Raw genomic sequence first — 27,654 nt, 5'->3', positions numbered from 1 at the left:
GAGAAAATATATGGCTTACCTAACAATAATGCGTCGACACCAACTGACACATAAGAAATGATAGGTTTCAGTTGTAACGATTTCTTAAAAACTTAATTGCAAAAACAACTAACTTCAGCGCTTCTCAATGACAAAGTCTTTGATCCTACCGCTAAAACCTTTTTATCATCGTTCTAAATGCTTATTGCAGTATATACCCAAGCTATAGGTTAAAATGAGTAAAATATGTTTTGATAGACCTTAATCACAACAATAAGGTGAGATATTGACAATTAAATGTTTATTGACCACTTAAAAAAAAAACCTTTGATGGATAAAAAAAATAGATAAGCTTGTCCACGCGCTGCCCTAAAAAAAAATAGAAACTAACAAATCGCCTTGTACATTGATATTTGCAAACATAATATTAACATTATATCATTTAATATCTACTGTACTCATTTATATATTTAGTAACACAATCGATGGTTCTGTACAGGGAGTGTATACATAGGTACACCTTTGTCATTTAAAGATACAATAAAATATGAAGCAAAGATTGAGTATTGAACGGGAAACAACTACTTCCAGATTCAGTTCAACCGAAAACTTTTTTTTATTATTCGAACGCACCGCGCTTCCTTTACTCTCTTCCGAAGGAGATTAGTTGAGTCTTTCACGTGCACTACACACTTGCGCAGTTGTGATGCTGAGGTTGGAAGGGAAATTTGAAGGCGAAAAAATGCCAGCGACAAAATGAAACTTAATTTCCAGCTAAGGTGATTAGATTATTCGGAAGCAGTATAAACGCACTAGTCACCAAGTTCTGTTTGTAGCCACGTCCTCGTTTATTTATCTGAAATTGTGAAGTGTTACTATTTACTGTCCTTGTCACCTCTATGACCAAAAATCTTCATTCGAACTCCATAACATTAACAACACCTCTTCACTTGAATATCATAATTTGTCTTCATGACAGGACAGAAAACAAAAGTTGTTGCCTTTAACAAAATTCTGTCAAGAGACGGACCTATGCGGAAATTTTCAAAACATTTGTCAGTTGATGACGTAGGAATACAGTGATTGGGAAGGATTTTTTTATGATGGGACAATGGCCCCATCCCTGACAATTTCATGGGGCCATTTTGTTCAGATTTAGGAGAAAATTTTGAATAAACGAGTAACGACTTTATTTGGATTTTCAATATTTTTTGTTTGATTTGAACAAGGCTTTAGGACATAAATGTCTTTTGTTTTAGAAGTCTGTTTTTTGTCGGTTTGCATGTCTCTAATGTGTGTTGGAAGTTGTGATTTTTAAGCCCTTTTCCTTCCAATCTGACTCGCAGCAGTCTGTCGCATATGAGAGGGTTCAGTCTTGACCGTAGCATCGTTACAATGAGATTTTGTTGACTGAACACCATCTCACAACTGCATGTGTGTAATGGCAAAGTTAGAGCAATCTCCACCAGCTTTATCAAAGAAATTCAACGAACGATCGACATGGCTAACTTTATCATATTACGTAACATAAAAGATGCAAAAATTTCATCAAAATCGCGTAGGGTTTATCAAAAAGTTTGATTGAAAATACTTGGAACATTTAAAAGCATTATTTTCAATATTAACCTTCAATTCAAGTTCATTTTATTTGTTTATATTCTTTCGGTTTACGATCGTTTCATTTTGCCGAGGGATATCAACATTGGCCAATATCGAGACCCCAAATGCGGGAAATTGGTAATACAGTTCCGAGAATTGTACGACAACAATCAATTTCATTGGCTAAAGCCGCTTGTACAAATTTATCCTCCAATCAGATCGGCGATTTATTTTTAAAGTCTATTTTTAATCGGGGGAAAACCGCGATTTCATGTCATTTTAAAAATAATACAAAAGTTTATGACGCAAAACGGAACAGAACAGGAATAATACCGATCAATAAAAGAACTTTAAGGGCGCACTACGGCGCTTTCTGATTGTGCTTTGATGCGCCATTTTCGATACAAATGCGCAAATTGTGCATTGCGCATGGCCTTCCCAACCACTGGAATAACGGCCCCTGAAACAGCTTTTTTGGCATTTTTCACATGTACCAGTGCTTTTATTTAGAGCTGGCACCAGGTACTTTTACCTGGCTACAGTAGCGTCTGGTACCGGCAGAATAAAATATAAGCATAAAAAATTATGAAGAAAAATCTAGTAAATAGATATCTAAGATCGTTCTGTCTGTAGGCTATGTCTCCAAAATCGTGATCTTTAGTGTTTATTATTGTTTATATTGGTGTCTTTGTCGAGGTCAGTATCGGAATCTAATCTGTAAAGCACTTTAACCTACGACGATTTAACATACAGTGTCCAGTTGTAGAAAATATGTGGTAACTTAACAATGTCAAAGCAATCACCGATTATTTTGTGCTGAACAGAAAGCTAAACACAGGTGAAGATTCTATGAAAATGTAAAAAAAAAAAAAAAAAAAAAAATGCTGTTCGTATTTGGAATTGCCCCATACCCATCATTTGTCCCAATATTTGTTGTGATTTGTGCAGACGAGAGCAGGAATTTTTAGTTTTACGAGTCAACACGTTAAACAAACTTTTACAGAATATAATTTAAGGGACGACCATTCGATTCGGCGGGGAGGAGGAGTTTTGGTAAAAATAGTCTGGCAACCCTAAGTTTGAAAAGAACATTTCAGGCCTTTGCTCACAAGAATATGAAAAAAAATTATTGGATCCAAGATTCAAAACTGCTATAGATAATAATAGAAAATAAATACATTGTAATGTTTAAAAAATTACTTTTTGTCTAATAGTTAACCAGACTAAAACTGCCAGCCTTGTTCTTTTTCAGAAGCAAAGAGTTTCTTATCAGACTATGATTTTTAGACCATTTCACAATAAGACACATGCAATTGCTCTACATGTCACAGTAATAATTAGGCAATAAACAACAACAAAGTTTTATTATGAAAATAATTTAATCAGCACTAGGAACCACCACATGTTACAGGATTTCATTTAATGAATGTTTAGTTTTGTTCCTATGCTTTTATTTGCATGTGTTAGTGTTCAAATTTTGTAACAAGTAAATAAAAGCCTAAGAACAAAATATGACATTTATCAAAATTTCATATAAAATGGCATAGTATTAAACAGTCAACAAAGTTTATCAGCATTAGTCTAGAAATGGATCTGGTGGGAATCATGGAGAGCTCCTGGATTTCAGGATTTTGAAACTAAATCAATTATGATTCATCATATATCTTGATTTCAAATTAATATATTTTAAACAAAGCCGAAGTAATTATTGCAGACTTAATCCCATATTTTCAAGTCAAAATTTAAATCTCAAAAAGGCTAACATCCAGGAGCTGGAAAGTGTGTCCTACATTGTTGACCTCTATTATATCTTTGATGATTCTATCTTAATAGTTTGCAACATGTTGACATACATTTTTTTTTCATGAGAAGGTTCTTAAACTCTGACAGTTATTATCATAAGTAAAAATTTGACACCGTATTCGAGCCGTGGCCTTTCTGACTCCCAATCACTGTCATATCCACTTATTTTTTTCGTATTCTTTTTTTCTTTCGGCCATATTAGACATTTTTTTTCCTTTTTTCCAGGCTAGGCATCATCATGATATTTCAAATTATCAAAAAGACACATTGCTTGTTTACATTTTCATGTGGTGGTTCCTTACATATTACACATGACACCGTCATGTACATTGACTTAGTATCGCAGTTTCATTGGATGATATTACCGAGCGACCAATCAAATCACATCATACAAATAGGAAAATCATTCCAGTGATGTATGATATAATTGCCGGACATTCGGTCCGATGGTAAAAACGGAACTATCAGACTGACTCAAAATATTACCGGACTGGTCCTGCAGTCCGGCACTTTCGTTTAGCCTGTTGTACAGAATTCAAAGAAAGTTGGCATATTTGTTCCATAGGGTATCCCACACAAAATACTCTTGGGATTTTAAATTCGTGAAAAAAAACATGGCCACAGTTACTAAAAATAAATCATAGGGGTCAAATGGCAGTTTTTGCAAATAACTTGAAAACTGTTTCCTTTAGCAAAATATTTTGCGGATGATATTGTTCAGCATCATGGGATTCACCAATGCCGAAATTTTCAAAACGATTTGTCTACTGATGTAGGAGTTATGGCTCCTAAAACAATTCTTAAAATTATTTTTTTCCCTTATGTACAACTTTGAAAATCATCTTCTCTAAAACCATTTAAGATCATTTAATGAAAATAAGCATATTGGTTCTTTAGTATATTGTGCTCGAAATGACGTGATTTTTAAGCTATGAATAGATTTGGCTGCCTATACTAAAAACGGAACAAAGGGGTTAGAAGACAGTGTTCCAAAACAATTCCAAAACTGTTGCCACAGCAAAATTCTGGTTCAAGTCCTGAAAATGCTATTTAAAGCACTTCCTGCATTTGACAATTCAGTTAATTTTAGCTTAGCCTGTCTCATTCCTCAGTGTTCAGCATGATAAGATCTACTTGTGATAAAATTTTTGTTTTGGTATGAATGTTCCTTGTGGTATCCTGCATAGAACTGATGTAGGGATTTTTGATCTGTTGAAAAACATGGCCACTGTTACTAAAAATAGAATGCAGGGGCTCAGACAGTAGTCTTGCACATATTTCCAAAACCATTAGGTTTAGCCAAATTCTGACTACAGAAAAGTGTTCAGCGTGATAAAATCTACCTGTGATCAAATTTTTGTTTTAATACATTAAGCCATGTCTTAGTTATTGCCCTTTCTCTATGTTTTTTTTTCTATTTTTAATGTTATTTCTTTCATAAATATTCTCCTCTGACACTATTTGACCAATGGGAAGCAAACTCGGTATGATTGTTCCTTGGGGTATCCTGCATAGAACTGGTGTGGGGATTTTTGATCTGTTGAAAAACATGGCCACTGTTATTATAATTGAATGTAGGGGCTGAGACAGTAGTCATTCGCATATTTCCAAAATCATCAGGTTTAGCCAAATTCTGACTACAGAAAAGTGTTCAGCATGATAAGATCTATCTGAGATCCAATTTTCATTTTAATACATAAAGCCATGTTGGAGTTATTGCCATTTTTTGCTATTTTTAATGTTATTTCTTTCCAAAATCTCCTCCTCTGACACTACTTGATCAATTGGAACCAAACTTGGTATGAATGTTCCTTGGGGTATCCTGTATAGAAATGACGTTGGGATTTTTGATCTGTCGAAAAACATGGCCACCATTACTAAAAATAAAACAGAGATCAGACTGTAGTTTTTGGCATATATCTTCAAAACCATTAATTTTAGCCAAATTCTGACATAGGGTAAAAGTGTTCAGCATGATGAGATTTATCTGTGGTCAAATTTTCATTTTAAACTGTTAAGCCATGTTGGTGTTATTGCCCTTTTTCTATGTTTTTTTTGCTATTTTAAATGTTATTTCTTTCAAAAAAAATCTTCTTTTCTGACACTACTTGACCAATTGGAATCAAACTTGGTATGAATGTTCCTTGGGGTATTCTGGATAGAATTGATGTAGGGATTTTTGATCCATTGATAAAACATGGCCACCATTACTAAAAATAGAACAAAGGGGTCAGACAGCAGTTTTTTGCATGTCTTCAAAACTGTTAGGATTAGCAAAATTATTTCAATTGCTGAAATGACCTTATTATAAGGCCTTCAAAAGTCTTCAGGGATCAAAGTTGCCAAGTCACTCATTGTAGGAGTTATTGTCCTTGAAGGATGAAAAATGACTTTTTTTTTTTTACAGTTTTCAGCCAATATCTGTAAAACTATAACAGATAGAAAGAAACTTTCAATCGCTGAAATGATCCTTATGATAGTCCTACCATAGTCTTCTTGAGTCAAAATTGTTGGACAACTCCTTGTTAAATTATTGCCCTTGAAAGACAAACTTTAACCAGTTGAGTGATTCAGGCTCCTGGGAGCCTCTTGTTTGACATATTTTTGCTATTTTTAATGTTATTTCTTTCAAAATTCTTCTCCGCTGACACTACTTGACCAATTGGAACAAAATTTGGTATCAGTGTTATTTGGTGTATCCTGCATAGAACTGAATTTGTAATTTTTGATACTTTGAAAAACATGGCCACTATTATTAAAAATGGAACATATGGGCTAGACAGTAGTTTTTCACATATTGAATATCTCCAAAACCGTTAACCAAATTCTTTCAATAGCTGTAATGGTTCTTATTATAACGCCTGCAAAAGTCTTCTGGGATGAAAGTTGTCAGACTTCTGTAAGAGTTATTGCCCTCAAAAGATAAAAAATGACAGTTTTTTTTGTTTTGTTTTGTTTTGTTTTTTTTTTTACAGTTTTCAGGCAGTTTCTTGAAAACTGTGATAGATAGAAGGAAACTTTCAATTGCTGAAATGATCCTTATGACAACTTCTTGTTAAATTAATTCCCTATGAAAGGCAAAATTCAACCAGGTGAGCAATTCAGGCTCCTGGGAGTCTCTTGTTCTTGAATTTCAAGGCTTTTATTGGTTCTTGTTTGTATTTTCAGTTATCAAGACATTTGACTGAGTTAAGTCCCCCTCAACTCTTTAAGGAGATCAAGCTACATTGTATTGGTACATGTAAGTATCTAATGTTTAGTTTGTAAGAAATTTGTCTGGCATTGTGATCTTTGTATTCGGAGGGTACTTAGCAGTTATATTTTGCCACCTGAGATCACAAATCATGTTTAGGGTGGCATGAATAATGATGAAACTAAATGTTATTTATTATGTTCCACTTTTTTGAATTTCTGAGAGGCTTTGTTAAGTAATGAAGGCATAATTTCATTGTGGGCAAGTTGATTTTCATTTTTTTTCAGGTTTTCTGGTGGAAACTTAATTTTCAAAAATCCCAGAACATTGTATAGGTCAAGGGTTCAATATAAACAGGTCAAATTTCCTATTTCATAATTTTTCAGTTCTACAATTACATTCAAACTTACATGTATGCTGTGTCATTTATTATGCCCCCCAAGGTTCAGTTGGAAAGCATATTGATTTACCCCTGTCTGTCCATCCGTTTGTTCCCGTTCAGGGTAAATAGTTATTTTGCTTAAATCCTACAGTATTTAGGGTAGGAGGTTGATACTTTGTAGAATGATTACCCGGTATATATGGATTGAAGATGTGCATATTATCAGGGTTTTGATTTCCTTCAATATTTGACATTTTTATGGATTTTTTTCTCCATTCTACAGAATTAAAGTTTGTAAGTATATCTTGACTTTTATATATGTCAGAAAATACATGCAGGGGCATCAAATGTGTCTCTCAGACACAATTTTCTCTTAAATGAATTTTGACAACCAAACATTATGTGGTAGCTGTGTTAAAATGGAGTGCAGGGGCATCCCTTTGTCTAGCCTTATTACTGGTGTTTTCTAAAAAGCACTTTCTGGAGGGAGTACCGGTAGATGCTGAGCCTTTTTTTGAGGGCCCTGCCCTTTTCTCTCAAATGATACGAAATAGATGTTAAATGCTTGCATGAGGTGCCTTCATCGGATTTACCAGTATTTTGATCATATTGACCACAACTGCTTAAGAAGGACTAGAATCTGAATTGAAATGGAAGTGTGCTTTTCTTAAATTACAGAGTGTGTATACTCTGTAGGATTAGTTTCTGTAACTATAAATTACACTGAATTAGAGAGATTATTAAATAAATGTACGAAGTTTTCAGGGTTTCAGATACTAGGAAGTTAGTACTAGGTCATTGTTTCAAAATATTTTGGCATGAAATATTAAATGTTTGGCAGGTACAATGTACATGTACACCATTCATATATGCTTGTTTTTCATGCTTCAATGAAATTAATGCTATTGATAGAGCCTTAAAAACATACATGTACATACATTTTGTGTTTAATTACAATTTCTTCTTACTTGTACGATGTACCAGGGTTTTAATTTTGTAAAATATAGTTACCGATTATTTTGAGCCAGGAACTCATCAGAGAATAAGCACGAAGAGCAGAGATGTAGGTGAGTTTATAACTGGAATTAATGTATTATAGTTCTTATATATTTATATAGTACATATAAGTGAAACACAAAGCATTAGTACAAGTAAAAAGAAATTGTAGGTATTCACAATGACTACTAGTGAAGGAGACATGACACAAAAATATCTTTCCACTCAAATTTATATTTATAAAATCCTTGTGTGTTTACTTAAAAGTATATGGTGCATATGCTCAACAAGCAAGTGTCAAATGAAATTAAAAGGATTTGTTTGTGTTTCTTGGTAGTCTAATTGATATGTATAAATGAAGTTACATATCCAATGTCATATATGGAAACTTTGTCATTGGTTCTCAACTTTCATTTTAACACATTGAACTGGATACACATGCCTGAAAAAAAATAAGTACATCACAAAAGAAACTTTCTCCTTGAAACTCTAATAGTAATTAAATTACATTAGAGTATGATGACACATACACGTTCAAAGCTATCTTAAGTGACTTCTATCAAAACAGTATACTGTCATGATTTCTATCTGAACAATACTGGTAGTTAAATTGTAGACCAAGATCTTCATGTAGATGACTTTAAAACTTTGATAATGTATATTAATCTAGCCATTGAAAATTTGTTCATGTCTTTTATTTTCTAGAAGGAGAATCTAGTACTATGGAATTGTTATTTTTCTGATCAAGAGTTTCCTTTGCAAAAGGTTCAAAGTGGTACAAGAGTAAATTAAAAAGAAAATTAGCTGAAAACTGGGAATTTCTCTATCTCAGTTCTCCATTGTAGCATTCACACAACAGTATTGATAAAATTATGCATTTCAACCACTTGATCTGAAAATTGAGAATAATGCCATGACACTGTCAAATGTCATTTTGTATGAGATTTTAAGCAACCTTCATCTTCAATCAAAGCATGTTTGAAACAAAAAGGCATTGTCATCATTTTTAATTGACATGTATCAAAGCTATTACAAAAATGTTAAACGAAAAATTTGTGTCATGTCCTTTAAGAATGAGAAACTTGTTTATTTACTTGTACTTTATTTTAAGTTTTTATTTCTAAGACAATTTTAATCAAAGAAAAGTCTGCCATGTTAGAAGATTCGTCGGAATGAACCAGTTGACATTTGTGATAAAAAATGATTATTCATATGCATGTTTAACATAAGTATTAAGCATTGAGTACTTTTACATAGCATATTGCATTGTTTAGGCAGTTTTTATTATTTTACAGGCACTATGACAAGTCTTGAAGACAGAAAGAAGACAAGAAATGGATATTGTATTAAACTATTCAAACAGTCTATCAAAGAGATGGGACACTCAGAAAAAGTTCATGGTAATATTCTGGTTGTTTCTAATCTGCAGTTAAGAGAAATTTGTAACTGTACAACACACTCTGTTTTGTGCACAACTTGTAATAAGTTAAAGATATCTCCAGAAATTTTCATGTGGAAATTACTTAAAATGAGCAGTAACTTGTCATTGCAGTAAATTAGAATGGTTGTTCTCTTAATGTAGTCAAATAAATACATTTTTTCTACTTTGGCAAGATAACTATTATTGAGTACTAAAAAAAATTTCAACTGCATAGTACAGGTGGAGCATTGGCAAAATGATGATTGTTATCATAAAGTACTTTATAATGATTTAAATAATCAGTACATATCCACATTGACCACACCAATATCTGTTAAAATAGCATGACATACAAAGATCTATGGCATAAAATTACAACCAACTACAAACTAAATTCTACTGTGGTTTCATTTATTTTCATGGGTATTGGTTTTTATGGTAGGAGGAAAAAGACACTAAAATGGCTTGTGGGTCAATAATATTTACAAAATAAATCAACCAAATTGTCTTTAATCCCAGCAAAATTATCACTGAAGAAAATATACTTTTGCTCAAAGTTAAATATGAAAATTTCATATTTTTTAAGCATTTAGTTTTTGCATGGATGGATACATGTTTCACAACAACAGACTTACCTTCACAATTAGATACTTGACAGTTTTTGCTTCCCTGTTATATGTTTAAGTTGTGATAATTCAAAATTCTTGTGAATGAAGAATTCAGGCACCATTGATATTTTTATGTTTTAAGGAAAGTGTTAAAACCTTGAGTTTACAGAAGGTCACTGTTACAACATCTGATTCTGAAGGAAAGATGGAAAATGCTAAAAAAAAAATACCAAACACACTCTTGTTAACACTGAGTGACCATAGCCGCAATGCTATTTTGGGCTTATAAACAATTGATTTGCTGTTTGATAAAACAATTATGAGTTGACAGGATGTCAATAGCTTTATATGACTTCTCTGTTCATGTTACTTGAACAATACCAAGTTATAACACCTTGAATCTAAGTTAAATTGAATTAACTTTTATCCATACAGATGAATTGTTCATTGGATTCTTGATTTCTTGGATTTACACTAAAATTAGTACCCCACAAAAAAATGAAACCACAATAAAACATAAATGGTACAATTGATAACTCACTTGTTCCCAATGGGACCAACTGTAATTCAGGCAACCACCTCATTGATACAGGAGCAGTTTTTGAAAAGACGTTTAAAGATGCCTGGTAGTCCTATATTTTTTATGGCAAGCTTTTTGCTTAATCAGACAAGAAACAAAACTGAAAAACCCACAATGATAATATAACTTACATGGCATTACCAATTTTTTGATCATGTAATTTGTCTTTTAGGTCCCCATGGTAAATCTCCTGAGGGTAAAGATGAGCAGTATCATGAGAGACTTGAAAGACTGTCAACACCAGAAAAATCTTTAAGCAAAGTGTCTGGAACTCCAGAGAAAATTTCAGATATATCCTTAACATGCCAACAAAGCTTGCAACCAAAGACACTGCAGAAAATACATATTGAATCATCAGATGAAAAAGTGTCTCCTCAGAAAGGAGCAGATAATCTCATCATGACTGACTGTACACCAGTAACTCCAGAAAGATGTCAAGTCACATTAAGAAATGAATCTGATGGACATTTTGGTAATTATGAGAATGATTTTGGAGGCAACTTAGACACCATCCCACAACTGCGCAGTTCATCCACACCAAACCCAACAAATGATTGTCGAACGGTTGAAAATAAGGACAAAGTTCCACCTATGAGCACAGAAATCAACTATACAAAATCATTACAAAAAACTCCTGTTAAAGAGATAGATGATAACTTCAGACCATACAGAACTGTATCTAAGGAACTGACACCTCCAAAGTTTCTGAAATATAAGAATGAACTTGGCGACAGGAGAGATAGCAATAATAATATTTATTCTTCTAGACATTGGAATACTGCTTCTCATGCTAAAGAAAGATCATGTTTTGGTAATAGTAATCAACAGTTCCGTAGTAGAGAAATAAACAGCAAAAGACATTTTGTCAGGAACAATTTTGAGAGTAAAAAAAAAGCAGATGTTCACAGTGATAAAACGTCCTATATGAGTAACAATGAACACAAAGAGAGTATGACTGATAGAAAGTCTGAATCTGAGGATTGGTCATCAGATCTTCTAAATGTATCTGACTGGAACAATGACAATATTATGGAGGACCATTTCAGCTCACTAAACATCAATGATGATGAAAAAGGAACTGATGATAGTACAGCTAATACTGAGACAAACAGACTTGATCTGAACAATAGACTTGTAAGAGAAGAACACTTTGAAGAAAAATTAAATTGTTTGAATAAAGAGAATCAAGTGATAATCACGTATAATGAATTCAAAAGAGAAATTTTTAATGGTACAGGAGATAGAATCTGTTCTTGTACAGATATTGAACAAGCTTCAAGTGGGGGAATTGATGGAGTGAAAAGAATTTTAGATTTTAGTAGTGACAACCCAGATAAGATGGGTGACTCTCTAATTAGGAACAATATTGTAGCCAATGATGGAGATGCGTTGATGAAATTTACTGGTCAAGAGGTTGTGCAAGATAGGCCTAGTGTAGTCAGTGATGAAATGTACTATGATACAGAGAACAATAAACAAGATGCTCACCTTGTTAAAGAAATATCACAGTGGTCAACTAAGATTGATATAGAAGAAAATATTTTCGAACCTGTTCCCTGTGACAATACTAAAGAAACTGAATCACAAGTGGAGAGATCTATTGACTTGAATGAAGTTAAAAAAAAGAATAACACCATTTCTTTAGGTAATGAAAGTAATGCTTACACACAACCAGATAACATACAAGAAATAATGAACTACATGCCACCTGCATTCATAGAGGATGATCTATATATTTCACAAGAATTAAGTACTATAAGTGACAGAACTGAATCCAACAGTGAATCTACTGAAGACAGATGTCATAGTGAAGTTACCTTGTACAAATTAAATGCTCAAGCTTATAATTCCATTGAGGCAGGAAGTGATTGTTCTACCCATGGAGATGTGTATGACAAGCTTATAAAGGAAAAAATGGAAAGTATCCGTAAAACTGTCACAAATGGAGAGAAAATCGGTGCTGTCAAATCATGTGATATCAATATGTGTGAAAGGTCAAACAGTTTACCAGGTAGTCCCTATACACAAATATTAGATTTAGTCCACAACTTCAAGTGCAAAGAAGCTGAAAGGAATTTGTTGCTTGAACAACAGAAAATTTGGCAAGAAGACCGTGACAAAAATAGTACATTAGATACCAATAAGGTTCAAAGTGGATGTGGTTCATATTTGCATGATAATGAAAGGAAACAAACTTCATCAGGTCTAGAAAATTCTATATCTTCTGTCAAAAACAGACAAAACATAACAGAGGACTGGGATTCTGACCTCTTATCTTCTAAACAGTACGTCATTTTTGACACTCGAGATCTTGAAGATGAAGCTTCTAGTCATGCTTCAGATAATGAACAGAAATTTGCAATGACTCATACTTTGGAGGAAGGTACTAGAAATAGTATACAGAAACCTCAAGTTGTTCCCTCAACAAAGAGAACTGGTTGTCATATTCCTAGAAGTCACGGTTTCAAAGCTGTTCAAGGCTGCTTAATACACCAAGGTCCTGCAGAGCATGTGGATATGATACCTAACAGTCCAGTTGGAGAACAAAGGCTTTGTGGTAGTCTGACTTCCGAAGAAACTGTTAGTAAAGAACTTAAATCTCCTTGTCCAGAAAGAAATCAAATTAAGTGTAAAGTCACTACTCCAAAGTCATATACCCCTGTAGGAAGAGGACTTTTATCTCCTAAGTCTGAACAGGAACAAGTGGTGGTGCAGAGTCTTAAGTCCTTTGTGCCTAAGGGAAGAGGGGTATTGACTCCAGGAACTCTTGATAACATCCCTGATTTAGAAACTAACAAATCTCCTACTGTTGAAGAAAAGAGAGGATTTGACATTTTTAAATGTAAAAAAGATGGAAGTTTTGAAGGTCCAACTGAAAAGAAAGGTGTTTCAAAAGGAAGAGGATGTTTGTCTCAGAACTTTGAGGATAATATGATGGACTTTTTGGTGATAAAAAATGATGAAAGAGCAATACCACCAGCTAGGCATGGTTTTGATATGAGAAAGTACAACGAGCCTTTGATTAAACAGCCACATGATTTGTATGGGAGCCTTTATACTCAGGAACAAAAGGAGCCTAGAGCTAAACAAAGTACCATGGACAATATAATAAAGTTGGAAATCCAAGGGACAGAAAATGAACCCAAAGAAAAACAGCCACAAACTGTTATTAACCTATCATATGAAGAAGAATGCTTTGAGCAAGCCACATCTGAATGTGATTCTTCATTGTCTTCAAAATGTGAATTTTTAAGTGCCAAATCACAGAGTACACTAAATGAAGTACCAACCATGCCTGATTTTGAGATGACTGAAAATAGCCATCTTGATGAAACTAGGGATGATGTTCAGGATGATATTCTTGATGAAAACTTTGACTCTTTAGAACCATTTGTTAAAAAAGATTTTGACATTGGTCTTGATGGTAAAATAAATAATAACAAAGAAACACTAGAATTATTATATGAAGGAGAGGAAAACCTGGAACCGTCAGAAATAAATGATGAAGTAGATTATACTAGTTACTACTACCCTGATGTATTACCATGTCATTGTCACCCCTCTCTCCACCAGTTCTGGGTGTGGCATAGCTGTATGTGTCAGGCCCCAAGGTTGTGTGAAATTAGAACATGCCATAATTATTGGATGCCACATGAAGGTAATTTTACAGCAACCATTTTATTTTATTGCTATGCACTCTACATTTCCATTTTGTTAAAATATTTGAAGAGTTTTATTTTGTTATATATGTTCATTTTTTTAAGGGGATGTGCTTGTCAATGCTTGGATGATTCTATAGTAATGCTAAAATTGAAGGGTCTGTGTCTTTTGTTAACCTAATACTCATTTCACCTAAAAATTCTTGCATTATTACATTTGACATGTTGATTTAGTAGTTAACTTATTTTATCCCCTGTCACAGCATAACACAAGGACTGAAATGCTAGGTCAAGAATAGATTTAAGTACTTCTCCATCTAAGAATTAGGCATAATGTGTGTAGGGTAAGGCACACGAAGAAAAAAAAAACACACAAGATATTATTGCATTAACCAAATATTTATACCTGATAAGTTTCAGAAATAACCATCTAAGTGTTTGTAAAATTTGTCTGTTTAAGATATTGATAGGTCAAATTTAGTTGAAATTGACTATGGAAAAAATGGGGGGGGGAATTTTCCTGCACTTTTTCCTTACATAAGCTGTCAAAGAGTATCTAGGTCACAGATGCTTCTGAATAAATTTAAATAGCTTTTCAGTTGTTTTCTATATGTATTGAATATAATTGAGGCCAAAAAAGATCAAGTAGAGAATTATGGCATTCTACCCATTGCTTGATTCTTATACAGAATGATACTTAAAACGATATTCAGCTGTCTGTGTCAAAAACTTTTTCTGTTGCTAGCTCAAATTATGAATTTTAATATGTTTCCTGAATACATTTGTTTCTGTACTAAAATTAAAAATTCCACTAACCTGAATAAGTTAACTAGTCTATGAGATATGGATGACCAGCCAGAAGCTTAGAACAGGTTGTTCCATGTCTTTGTATGTTATTATGCAAGTATTGTATGTCATCAGTATATGTGTTTTAATTATGATGTAAGTGTTATTAGATGCATGTACATAGAGCCAATTTTATTATATCCTATGCAACTAGTTGCTGGGATAGTTAAGGTTTTTAGCTGACACCTGACCGTCATGATCACTTGGTGTCCATCCTCATCTGTTGTTGTTAACAATTCTTCTAACATTTCTTCTCTGAAAATACTGAATGGATTTGGATGAAACTTCTTATGATTGTTACTTAGCGTATCCTGCACAAAATGAACGTTTGGATTTTTTATCTGTTCGAAAACATGGCCGCTGTTACTAAAAATAGAACATAGGGGCCAAAGCCGCCAGACAGCGGTTTTTTGCATATATTTCCAAAACCATTAGGTTTAACCAAATTCTGGTAGGGGTAAAAATGTTCTTCATGATGAGATCTGTCTGTGGTCAGATTATCATATTACGTTTTTTTGGGTTTTTTTAGGGTATCCAGCACAAAGTAACTATTTGCATTTTTGATTGGTGAAAACACATGGCGGCTGTTACTAAAATAGAACATTGGGGTCGAAATACATTTTTTTTTTTTTTAATAACTTTGAAACCATTGAATATAGCAAAATTCAGATGTAAGTGTTATTTTTCACCATCAGAAGACACACTTTTGCCGAAATTTTAAAAATGATATTACCTGTTGAAGGATTTATGGCCCCTCAAACAGATTTTTTTGTTGTTTTAATGTGTAAACTCTGAAATCAATTGCAACAAAATTTCATAAAAGTTGGCATAATTTATTTTAGGGTTCACAAATTGATCACTTAATACTCTCATCAGTCAAAAAACATGGCCGTCATTACAAAAAATAGAACATAGGGGGTCAAAATGCATTTTTTGCTATTTTTTCCTCAACTATAGAAGAATAATGAAAATGAAAGCTACCCATAAGATAAACATGATATTCTGAGTTCACTGGCATTATTGTAATTAATGTTTTAAGTAGCTATTTTATGACCCATCTTCCCACGTTGCTCAGATTCCTTCTTTAGTAAACTAGGTATTTAAAGTTGAATGGTGATGATGAAAGATCGTACTGAGCAGCCGTTCTAAATATGTCACCCAAGTAAATGTTTAAAAAGAAGGTAAAAGAAATTTTAACAAAAACTTATCATTTAGAAAAATCTCCATTTTCTCCAAGTTATAGGCTATCAAGATTTTGTAATCAAATAAAAGTATAACTCACCCTTTGAGATTTTAAATTCTTCAAACCAAAGTTTTATTTGTTTGTTGTTTTTTTTCCTATCAAATAATATAATGTTTCAAAACTTAAATTTTTTTATGATATAAATTTGTCAATAAGTTACACAAGACATTGTGATTGGAAGCATCTTATACTATAATATCAAACTAAGTTAACAACTTGTATTTGTCCAATCCTTATACCTCATATCTTTCTTTACAAGCAGGAGAAAATAATTTCTGAAAGCATAGTGCATTAGCTGGAGTTACCTCCGTTATTCTTTTAACATAGATTTTTTTCTTTGAATATGTAGATATATTCCACTGATTTTGATTCTGAATATCATATGTTGCAATCACCAGTAGTTTGAGGTCAGACTTTATTTTGATTTTACTAAAATAAACAATTTAATAGTTATTTTGATATTTTGACATCAGCAGTGTACATTTTTACTTAACTTCACTTAAAGACTTAACAAAATTTTATTCATGCAAATCTGGGATATTGGAATAGTTTATGATACAAAAAATGTATATACAAGTACATATTTTTTACCCTATGTGAGTTGATATTTAAACATAACAGTTTTGTAATGCCTCAATATGTTCTGAATGTGGAAAGTGAAATACTAGACCAAACAACAGGTATCTGTTAATGTTATCCAATGCAGGACTCCTATATGGAGTTGTCACACCCATACACTAATTATTTCTATAAAAGGGAATTTTCCTGTTACACAATTCCCCATGCTTTGTTATTTTTTTTTTTATTTTTGTTTAAAGATTAATGTATTTTATAATTACAGCGATGGAGGGTATATACCACACAGTGCCTATACCAGAAGTTAGTGGTAAAAAGTCTGACAAGGGAAAGAAAGAAAGCCTGAGTGGTAAAAAGTCTGACAAGGGAAAGAAAGAAAGCCTGTTTCCCCATGATCAGGAACATTATGGTAACCTCTTAGTTCTCTTTTTAATTCATCATTTTATACCCTCATATGTAAGAGGAGGCTATATTGCTGTCACATTGGCTGTCTGTTTATTTGCATGGTTATTTTTCTTTTCTTTTACTAGACAGAATGATTTCATATTTGGCTAAGAGTTTTGACTTGATGAGTTGCAGATATTTTATTTTTTAAAATAGCATACATTTAACTTCACTCCCAAATATGTAGCCATTTTTCACCAGTATATACTTAATGTAACCCACACTTTAGTTTTTAACTTGCTTAGTGTTATATATGATTTGCCAACAAAAAAATGATGATGATACAGATCAAGACAAGTTATTGGTCTTGTCTACAGAAGCATATGTGCGAAGTAAATTTAGCTGGTTATGTTCAGTAAAACATACATTAAAAAAGAACAGTTTGGTTTAAAGAACTACAGTTTGAAGTTGTATTTTTAAATACATATACATTGACTTTTATAATGTATTTGGGATTTCTATTACATAGAATACATGAATGATGAACTGTTTAATACTTGGAATTTTTTTCTAAAAACTAGTTCTTCAAGTATCATATGGTATAAAATAACACTTTTTCAGCTCATGATAAATTTCTGAATCTTAAGATATTGTGTTGCTCTTGAATAAAAGATCTTAAAATGTAAATTTCAGCAAGCTGTTTCAGAGATTCAAGACCACCTGGTTTTACAGAACCAAGTAGAAGGGGAATGTGTGCATCAGTACCTCAATATATGCCTCCTGCACCACCATCTCGTCAAATATGGGAAAGAATGCATACAATGCCATCAATATCACCATATAGGATGTCTTACCGAGGCCCATCACCTGCAACAAAGGAAAAGCCAGCAACTCATGGCCAGCATCAAACACAACATACGGCTTCTCCATTTGTGTGTGCACAAGAATTCTATGAAAGATTTTGTGGTAATAAGAAAGGCACAAATCGTCATAAGAATAAATCAAACAAGGAAAATGAACTTGATGATAGTGGTGTTGTCACAGAAGGGTCACCAAGTTTTATTGGTCCAGTTCTTCCTAAGAATGTCAGAACAACTCCTTGGAAAGATATAGTGAATTTGTCAACTATAGACAATTCATTTGATAAAAGTAAATCTATTCACAGAAAGAGACTGGTAGACTATTCATATAGTGAGACTGATGAATCTGAAGATGACAGGTCAAGGTCTTCTCAAGCTGAGAAACGACCAAGAGAGTCGACAGATGTGGTAAAGGTACATGACTCTACCTCTGAGGAAGAAACCTCTGAAAACTTCAATAACAGTCGGAGTGAAAAATCTGATAATTCAAAGTCTTCATCTGAAGCAATGAATCAGAGTCATTGTGATTTCAGAGACAAAAATGTTATTGACAATGCACTTGAAGGAGGAGAAATTATTGAAGATTCAGATGAGGGGTCATCTAAATTCCATGATTGTTCTTCAACCTTTAGCAACTACCAGATATTACAAACAGTTTTAAACCAGAAGTTCCCTAAGAAACAAAGAAAGAAAAGTTTCAGTATGCAAGAAGATGAAAGTGAAGCAGTTGATCTGACCGATGAGGGCTCTGAAATCCTAAGTGTTGCTTCACAGGAAAGCAGTGAGAAAGATCAACCAGCCAGGAATATTGGTAGGGGCTATCCTTATTCATACTTGTCTGAGCACAATACCTCCCCTATATGTGGCTACCCAGTTATGTTTCCTCCATATGGCTACCCTGGCTGGGTCAGCCCTGATATGCTCTCTTCCATGTATTCTCCTGGACACGATAGCCAGCATTGTCAGTACTCTACCTCAAACCATGAATATACTGGTACTCCAAAATCTGAAGTTCAAAAACAGATTATTTCTAGCCCAGGAGAAGAGAAAACAATGTGTCAAAACACACCAAGTCCGTCTGGTGGTACAAGAAGACATTTGACTGTTAGTCCAGCTGAATCTGGGTTCTCTGAGACTCCAGAAAGGCGTTTATCTCAAGTTGATAGAGATGTAAGCCCAAGGCCAGGTGTATCCACAGGGCGTGGGATTTCAGGAAGGATGAGATTTCTACATAATTCTAAACTAATGGATAATGATGCTACATTCCAGGCTCGACTAGCTGCACTTCAGAAAAACAAACAGTTGGAAAATAGCAGTCAATCTGACAGCCAATCATCTGTAACCTCAACCTGGAAGATTCGCTTTCTCAACAATTGTCGCAAATACTCTGAACCCTTTATAGATTCCCATTGTCATATTGATTTCTTGTTCAACAGAAGTGAGTTTGGTGGAACCTGGTCAAAGTATAAAAAGGTTAATGCAGATACGTTTCCTCAAAACTTTGCCGGATGTGTTGCAGTTTTTTGTCATCCGAGTAGTTTTAGAACTAATGGTAAGTTCATAAGATACAAACATTGTCAGAAGCCACATTTACTTATTGGAGTATAAGTTGTAAAAATACAATGTAGGTAGGTTCTTCCTGTAATGAGAAGCACAAAATAGAAGTAAGCTGGTTATGAAACAAGAAAAACTGAACAGACTTAAGGTGTAGAAAGCTAGTCCCTTTTTAAAATTTTCAATAAGATGAAACACCAAAATTAGAGGAGACATTATTTTTAGGTGTATTTGGAAGAGTACTGCAGTTGTAAAATGGAAACATTTGTTCACCACAGTTTTTTACTGTAGGTACATAATGTACTTTAATTGTTTTTATGGAGGAGCTCAACTTCACACTATTATGTGGTGTTTTTACGGTAGTATTGAGCATCAAACTTAAATTAATGTTGATGAGGAAAATTTACAATGTGAATGATAAATTGATTTATTTACAGGAATGTGGAATGATATAGCAGAGGAGAAGGATGTCTGGATAACATTTGGTTGTCATCCTAAGAATGCTACAGAGTACACAGAAAGGACAGAAAATAACCTTAAGTTGTGTTTGAAACATCCCAAAGTTGTTGCCCTGGGTGAAATTGGCTTGGACTATTCCAGCATGTAAGTACTCATATAAAACACATCTAATTTAAAATTCTTCTTTTATAAAATATTACACCCCAACGTTCGAGGAGAAGGGTATATTAGTTTACTGTCCATCTGTCCTTCACACTTAGTAACAGTTTTCTCTGCAACTACTTGTCACAATCACTTGATATCTTAACACAAGCTGTATATATTTGTACCATATCATGGGATATGATTTAAACTAGTGTTGCAGCAACTTCCAGTTTGCCTACTCCATTTAAGCTCACATATTTCTATTGTTGCTCTAGAATAAGTAATATATTAAATAAAGGTTGTGTTAAGCAGCTCTAATTTGAAGCATTTATTAAAGATTTCAATGAAAGGACACAGTGAAGGGGGTTAATATCTAATGCCCCTTTGTTGCTGCACTTGGTTATTGCCCTGTTTTTGTTTAACTTTTCAAATGACTCACATTTTCTAGCATTTAAAGTTAAATTGAAGTCTCTTTATTTTTGTCACTGCCAGCTTTGAGAAACATAAAGCAGTACAACAGATAGTGTTTAGAAAGCAGATCCAGATAGCATTAGATATGAATAAACCTTTAGTGATACACTGTAGAGATGCTGAAGACGACACTCTTAAAATTCTAGATGAGGTATTGACCTTAAGGTTACTTATACTTTAAAAAATAGAAATAAAAATAAAAAAGGTTTAAGAGTTGCAACCTAATTCTAAATGCTGTGAACCTTTATTGGTGGGTTAGGGGAAAATAATCAGTTCATTGATTCTTTAATTCTTGGATTTGACAACTCTTTCATACATAAAGATGAGAAATTTCATTTTTGTTGGGAATTGGATTTCATGATTTGCCAAACCCATGAAACATAAAAATTGGTACCATGAACATACTTTCACAATAAGCCAAGATTTTTATGCCCTGGCAACGATAAGTTGGGGGGCCTATTGTTTTACCTCGTCCGTCCGTCCGTAATTCTGTCCGTCCCATAAGTTTTCCACACTTTTTTTGAAAATCCTTGAAGATATTGAACGGATTTTTTGTATGTGAGTCTTTCATGATTAGTTACAGATCGAGTTAAAGTTTCATTATGCTACGCTGAGTTTTACCAAAATTATGGGCCCTGGACTTGAAAAATTCCATGGAAATAACAGTTTTCCGCACTTTTTTTGTAAACCCTTGAAGATATTGAACTGATTTTTTGTATGCGAGTCTGTCATGATTAGTTACAGAATGAGTTTAAGTTTCGCTCAGCTATGCTGAGTTTTACTCAACACCACATGCAGGGGCATCATTTGTGTCTCACAGACACAATAACACATCTGACAAAGTGCTTTTTACAATTATGAATTATGATATAGCTGTATGAAGGTTAAATGCGGGGGCATCATTTTATCTAGTTTTGAAAGCCTGTGATTATCAATCTTTCCCCCTAATTTTGTAATGTGCAGAATTTAAGAAATATAAGAACATATCACAAATCTTTGGTTTCAAGTGATTTTACTGTAAAATAATTGAGATTGTTCACAAATGATCACTATATTTTTGTCTACTCTGTGCCATTGTTGATAGATATATTCTTCTTCAGTAGTGAGTTGTTTAAGTCATTTCTCTACCTGAGATTGTAAAATTTTTTGGAAATATGTTAAAATCTAAATTTTACCATGAAGAGTTGAAAAATATGTTAAAATCAAGAATATGCTGATGGAGAGTCAGTTTCTCTTATCTCAATCATTGTCCAGCAGTTAAAAAGTTTTATATATTTATTATTGTTGCATATTTAAGTATGGTTCTGTCTAAAAACAGGCAGAGGGTGATTCATAATATCTAGTAATCAATGAAACTGTATTAATAATTTGTTTGGTCCTAATAACAACTCTTCCTATGTTCATGGATCTGCTAGTTATTGTAAAATGTTTTTTGACTAGTTATGGTGTAAAAATTCAAGTTTTCCTGTACTTTTTCTGTGATAGACTATAATCAAAGTTAATATCTCCAGTGGGCAACTTTCATTTGCACTTTCATTTTTTAATACAGTTCCTATGAAGCCTACTGAAGAATTTCGAATAAAAAATATTTGGGATCTCCTTTATATTTTTAAATATTTTTTGACTGGTTATAGTGTAAAAATTCTGGTGGGAAATTTTCCTGTACTTTCTCTGTATTAGAACATAACCAGATTTTAAGTTTTAATATCTGCAGTGGAATTAAGAAATTCATGAATCCCTCATTATAAGCCTCTGTCTGGTTTTTAGGCAGAGCTGTATTAATCACTATTTAATAACTAAAATATTGTTAATGATGTGTCTCTCTGTCTTTCCTTATATCTGTCATGGTATAAGATGGAATTAATTATGATAATTGCATATATTTGGATTTGTAATACATTTAATTTGTATTTGCTTGTGATTTGACAGGCATATTATGCAATACTGCTTTTATCTCTCTGTGTATTGTAGGATAACTCAAAATGATGAAGCAGGCATTCGATATGTTATAGTAAACCTGTTTGATGGAGCAATCCAATTAAAATCAAGCATATTTATTGTCTCATTCTGTCACTGCATGTAGGATCTTACAATACTCCATTCTACTTTCTGATCATCCAAGATTTCAGCTTTCATAATTGTGAATGCATTGTTTTGAAGATATAACCCTTTGATTCTGAAAAGGTCATTTGAACAGATAGTACAATAGAGTGTTGTTAGATCCTACGTAAAATGACTAAATAGAACAATTAGTAGGTCTAATTTTTATTTGCTTGTTTGTTGGAGTTCCCCACCACAAAATATTGACGCCAGCTCTGAAGCAAAAAGGAAAGGTCATAAACAAACTTTAGTTTACATATAAACTATAACCAGCTGTCCTTTCAATTAACATATGGTAAATATTCATTTCAGATGGTACCAAAGAATTACAAGATACACTGTCATTGTTTCACAGGGAATTATGAATCAGCCAAGAAATGGATGGATATGTTTCCTAATCTCTTTATAGGACTGACACCATTAGTGACATTCAGGTCTGCCACACCTACACATGAAGTTGCTAGATTTATACCATTGGAACGCTTATTATTAGAGACAGATGCACCATATTTCATTCCTAGAAAGGTAATGTAAATTAGTGAAAGAAATTGAAAAAAACATATTTGACTAAGAATGTTATTGACTTTGCTGAAGGTAGAGACAGTGGCAGTAGGGGTATTGATTACTGTTACTGGGATCATCCTTTCTTGTATATAATACAAAAGATGGACAAGAAAGGATTCAGCCCAAAAATGCAAATACTGTTATTTTGTAGCTAGGTAAAGGCAAGAACATGAAGGAAAACATCTATTCAGATCAACATTGTATTTCAAAAAAAGGCGTATAGTTCCCAAAAGCACTTATGACGTTACATGGTTACAATAAAGCGTGGTACATACTGTATGTCATCTATGTGTGGTACTTTGTAATTCTTGACAACTGTGCACACGAACTTACAATGAAGTTTTTCATTCTGCAACAAATTTGCACAGTAATTTGGTTGTAATTCCTTGTTCCATTATATCTGCCAACACAGTTATTGAAGTTTAAAGCAGGACAGTACTTCTTAAATTGTAAATTCAATATAAAATAATATGTATGTATTAAGTTTTATTGCTGTCTGACTCTTTATGTATGTATTAGGTTTAAATGTAGGTCTGTCCCATACCTTTAGTCAACTAAACTTTGGAGCAATTTCTCATTTGGTGTGCTGCAGTAATATGAATGATTATGCTGTGTCTTAGATTTTCGAGTTGTTCCCACAAATTTTCTGAAAATTTAGCTATTTTCTAAATGACCAGCCATGTCTTGTTTGTAGTGTCCTAGATCAGAGTTTCCATTCTCCCATCCTGGTATGGCAATAACTGTTGCAGAAGAGGTGTCATGGCTGAAGAAATGTCCCATTGAGGAAGTGTTGTATAGTTGTAGACAGAATACTCGTAATATGTATGGAATATGATTGTACAATCAATTTTTGTATTTGGTAGACAGTGTTGTACATGTATCTAAAGGTGTATTGTGAATTTGAAGATCATGGTTTTTATTACATAGGTTCTCATAGTAAATCTCATATATGCATTGCACTTATTATTTTTATGCCCCCGCAACGATAAGTAATGTTAAGTCTGTACTTCCGTCCATAATTTTGTCCGTCCCATAAGTTTTCTGCACTGTTTTTGAAAATCCTTGAAGATATTGAACGGATTTTTTGTATGTGAGTCTTTCATGATTAGTTACAGATCGAGTTAAAGTTTCGTTCCGCTACACCTAGTTTTACCAAAAATTTGGGCCGTGGACTTCAAAAATTTCATGGAAATAACAGTTTTCCACACTTTTTTAGTAAATCCTTGAAGATATTGAACTGATTTTTGGTATGTGAGTCTGTCATGATTAGTTACAAATCAAGTATAAGTTGCATTCTTTTATGCTGAGTTTTACGAAAATAATGGGCCCTGCACTTTTAAAATTGTATTGAAATAATAGTTTTTCGCTTTTTTTTGTAAATGCTTGAAAATATTTGACTGGTTTTTGGTATGTGAGTCTGTCATGATTAGTTACAGATTGAGTTTAAGTTTTGTTCAGCTATGCTGAGTTTTACTCAAAACCACATGCGGGTATAATTTTAAGACATTAGCCAAATGCTGAAGTGTTAGCTTTTTATGTAATTTTGTCAGTACTTTTTTTCCAGTTATATTGTACTTTATTGTAGAAACCATTTTCATTGACAACTTTATAATAAGTTTCTTGTACTGTTCTTATGAACTTCTTCACATTGCTGCCCTCAAAAATGTGAAATCAAAGTTTTTATGAATTTCATCTGAAATATAAAAATATAAATGTTATTTTGAACTACATGTTAATATATATGTTATAGGTTTATAGTCAAAACTTGACTCATTATACCTCAGTCTTTTGCTTAATGTATTCCAATACAAGATCCTTGACCTTCAATAATTCAAAAACTTGAGAACATCAATAAATGTTAAGCAAAATATTTTCTCCATGATCACTATCTTTCCCATTTTTTGCTCCAGTTTAAATCAATAAACAGTGCTGTGGCATATCATGAGCTATTGTTTATTGTCATGTACATGTACGATACCAAAATGTATTGTGTAATAAATTAGCAAAGATAAATATCTTCATGGTGAATGACATTCTATTGAACTTTAATTTATTTCATTTTGTTCAGTTTGCAAAATACCCATGTGAATTGAAGAGGTTTTGATGTATGTAATAATCTACATGTATATGGTACATAAATTGTTCTTAGAAAATTGCCACATTATGTTTTTTTTATTTCTTTTGTTATAACATGTAGATGAGTCAACAATTAAATTTGAATTTCTATCAAATCAGAAATTCTTGATCATAGTTATGGCCCTTTTATGTTTTGGCAGGTTTGAGAGAATATTTTATTACAATGTACAATGTTATAGATAATTATCTATTCCATGTCAGTTTGTGAAAAGTCCTTCAAAATGATTCACGTCATTCATGCAGCTTATAGTCAACATTAGACCTTGATTTCTTGATAATCAGTTTGTAACTCATTTTAGCCAAATTTCACAAGTGAAAATCAAATTAACATACGATGAATGGCAAGCAGGCAGGGAAATTATTTTTGTAACACTTCTTAGTAACTACTAATCACAGACTCTTGAGACTTGGTATCCAGCATCACTTACAGTTCCAATATCTTTGGATTTGATTTTAGGCCTGTCTGACATCTACTTCCTGTTTCACGAAATTCTTCCATTTCTGTTTTTGACCCATTATTAAGCCATTATTATAGCGAACTTTTGTAAGATCCATTTGTCATTTTCCCTCCTCACTTGAATATGTATCTTGTAGATATTTAAATTGTTTTTCACTTGCTTCCTTATCCCTTATTATAGAGCTGCAGATCTTAACAATAATAACAAAAAAGAAGGGTTTGGTGTATTACAAGTGTTTGCCTTAATGTTTAAAGAGTGTTAATTTAATGATAAGTTGATTACAATTGTGCAATTATGTTTCCTTGGTATTCAGCCATATCTTTACCCCAAAATTAAGGCCAGGAGAAAATACAGAAACATTTATGATTAGTGGATAATAAAAATATTTTCATGAGAAAATTGTAAGAACAGTAAGGAACAAAATATATAAAATTTAGAAGCTAGCATCCCATATATGTGTATTTTATGGGGCACTTATGGCTAAGGATGGCTGAGTACTGAAAATTTGATGTTTGAAAAAGTATCCCCCTTTTTGAGCCTTTATTTATAGGCAGAAAAGCAACATGACATGGCAATTTTTATTTCAAAATTTTAAAGCTTAATGGTGTGTGTGTTAGCAATAATCATTAAATTAGAGAAATTTCACCCCATATAGAAAAAACATTGTGAATAATTATGCTTTTGTATCCAGTTAAAACCATATTCAATGCCCTCTGTTGGAGTGAAGAAACATATTGCCAGTAGGGGAATTTATGAAACAGCAAACAGTATCAGCACGAGAAAACAGGAAATTATAATGAGTGAAAGCTTGCTTGTCATTACTTCATACTTTTTTAAGTGGCCAAGATCCTGATGAAGGATGTTGAGTGGATATTGTAGTAGAAGAAAGAGCATTTGAAAGACTAGTGCTTATTGTTACAATGACAGTATTACATGTGTTACATCGTTTCTGTTTCCACTAATGTGTTTATTGTTCAGTTAGAACATTGTGAGTAAATGTTTTGTTCTCGATTTTGTGTTTTTTAAGCCATTTTATGCCCTATCTGACAACAGTGAATGCATTAATCTGCATTGTGTACAATTCTTGAAATCCAAGACAAAACGATTGCTTCTACATCTACTGAAAGTGTTGCAGAATTGTGCTAACATATTAATTAAGATTTACCAGTCAGTATTTGCCATCAGACTATGGTAGATCATATTCCGATGGCGAATTGAAAAAAGAGAGGTCCTCAGTAGAGATGATAATTGCATCAAAGTGTGAGAATTTATCAGGAGAATCATTAGCAGAACTGCTTAGTAGATATTAGTTTTTGATCCATCTAGCCTTTGATGTGGTGAGTCTTGATAACTGTCATCATAAAGCATGTTTTGACCTGGTTTCTAATATTTTATGGGACATATAAATGCTGGTAAGATTTAATATCAATCATTCTTAGCCTGAAGTAAACATGCATTGGTTTATATCAATCCATTGAATTAGGATAAAGCTGTGTTCATCTTTTCTCGATGGAAACGCATGTCTTCTGCAACTTACTTTCATAATTTAGTAGGCCATAGGTTCGGTCCCAGCGTCTTTACATCTGCTAGTCACTGCTGTACCAAGCAGAGATAAAATGACCACTGGTAGGCTTAGTGTT

At 33.1% G+C, this 27,654-nt stretch overlaps 1 protein-coding gene across 3 annotated transcripts; it reads left to right on the top strand.

Moving 5' to 3' along the window:
- The first annotated feature begins 665 nt into the window (after nt 1-665).
- LOC148627631 (uncharacterized) lies at nt 666-27,025 on the top strand. Of its 3 annotated transcripts, XM_088576249.1 has the most exons (11): nt 666-758; nt 6,550-6,622; nt 7,985-8,023; nt 9,248-9,352; nt 10,733-14,218; nt 17,150-17,293; nt 17,962-19,680; nt 20,120-20,285; nt 20,778-20,907; nt 23,169-23,381; nt 24,115-27,025. In XM_088576249.1, the coding sequence occupies exons 4-11, from the start codon at nt 9,253-9,255 to the stop codon at nt 24,253-24,255; spliced, it is 6,099 nt and encodes a 2,032-aa protein (XP_088432375.1). In that variant the 5' UTR covers nt 666-758; nt 6,550-6,622; nt 7,985-8,023; nt 9,248-9,252; the 3' UTR covers nt 24,256-27,025. The 3 variants fall into 3 exon arrangements, with proteins under 3 accessions (XP_088432375.1, XP_088432366.1, XP_088432384.1); XM_088576240.1 differs by lacking the exon at nt 7,985-8,023; XM_088576258.1 differs by lacking the exons at nt 6,550-6,622; nt 7,985-8,023 and having other exon boundaries at nt 681-758.
- The last annotated feature ends 629 nt before the right edge of the window (nt 27,026-27,654 follow it).

The sequence above is a fragment of the Perna viridis genome, chromosome 1 (genome assembly GCF_037379345.1).
Source record: "Perna viridis isolate PV_CMFRI_1.1 ecotype Kerala chromosome 1, ASM3737934v1, whole genome shotgun sequence".
Classification (NCBI taxonomy): Eukaryota; Metazoa; Mollusca; class Bivalvia; order Mytilida; family Mytilidae; genus Perna; species Perna viridis.
This window is presented reverse-complemented; position numbering and strand designations above follow the sequence as displayed.

Coding starts and splice junctions, on each gene's coding strand:
- LOC148627631 (XM_088576240.1), top strand. CDS start 9,253: ATGACAAGTCTTGAAGACAGAAAGAAGACAAGAAATGGATATTGTATT. Junction 14,219..17,149: donor TTATTGGATGCCACATGAAG/GTAATTTTACAG, acceptor TTATAATTACAG/CGATGGAGGGTATATACCAC. Junction 23,382..24,114: donor CATATTTCATTCCTAGAAAG/GTAATGTAAATT, acceptor TCTTGTTTGTAG/TGTCCTAGATCAGAGTTTCC.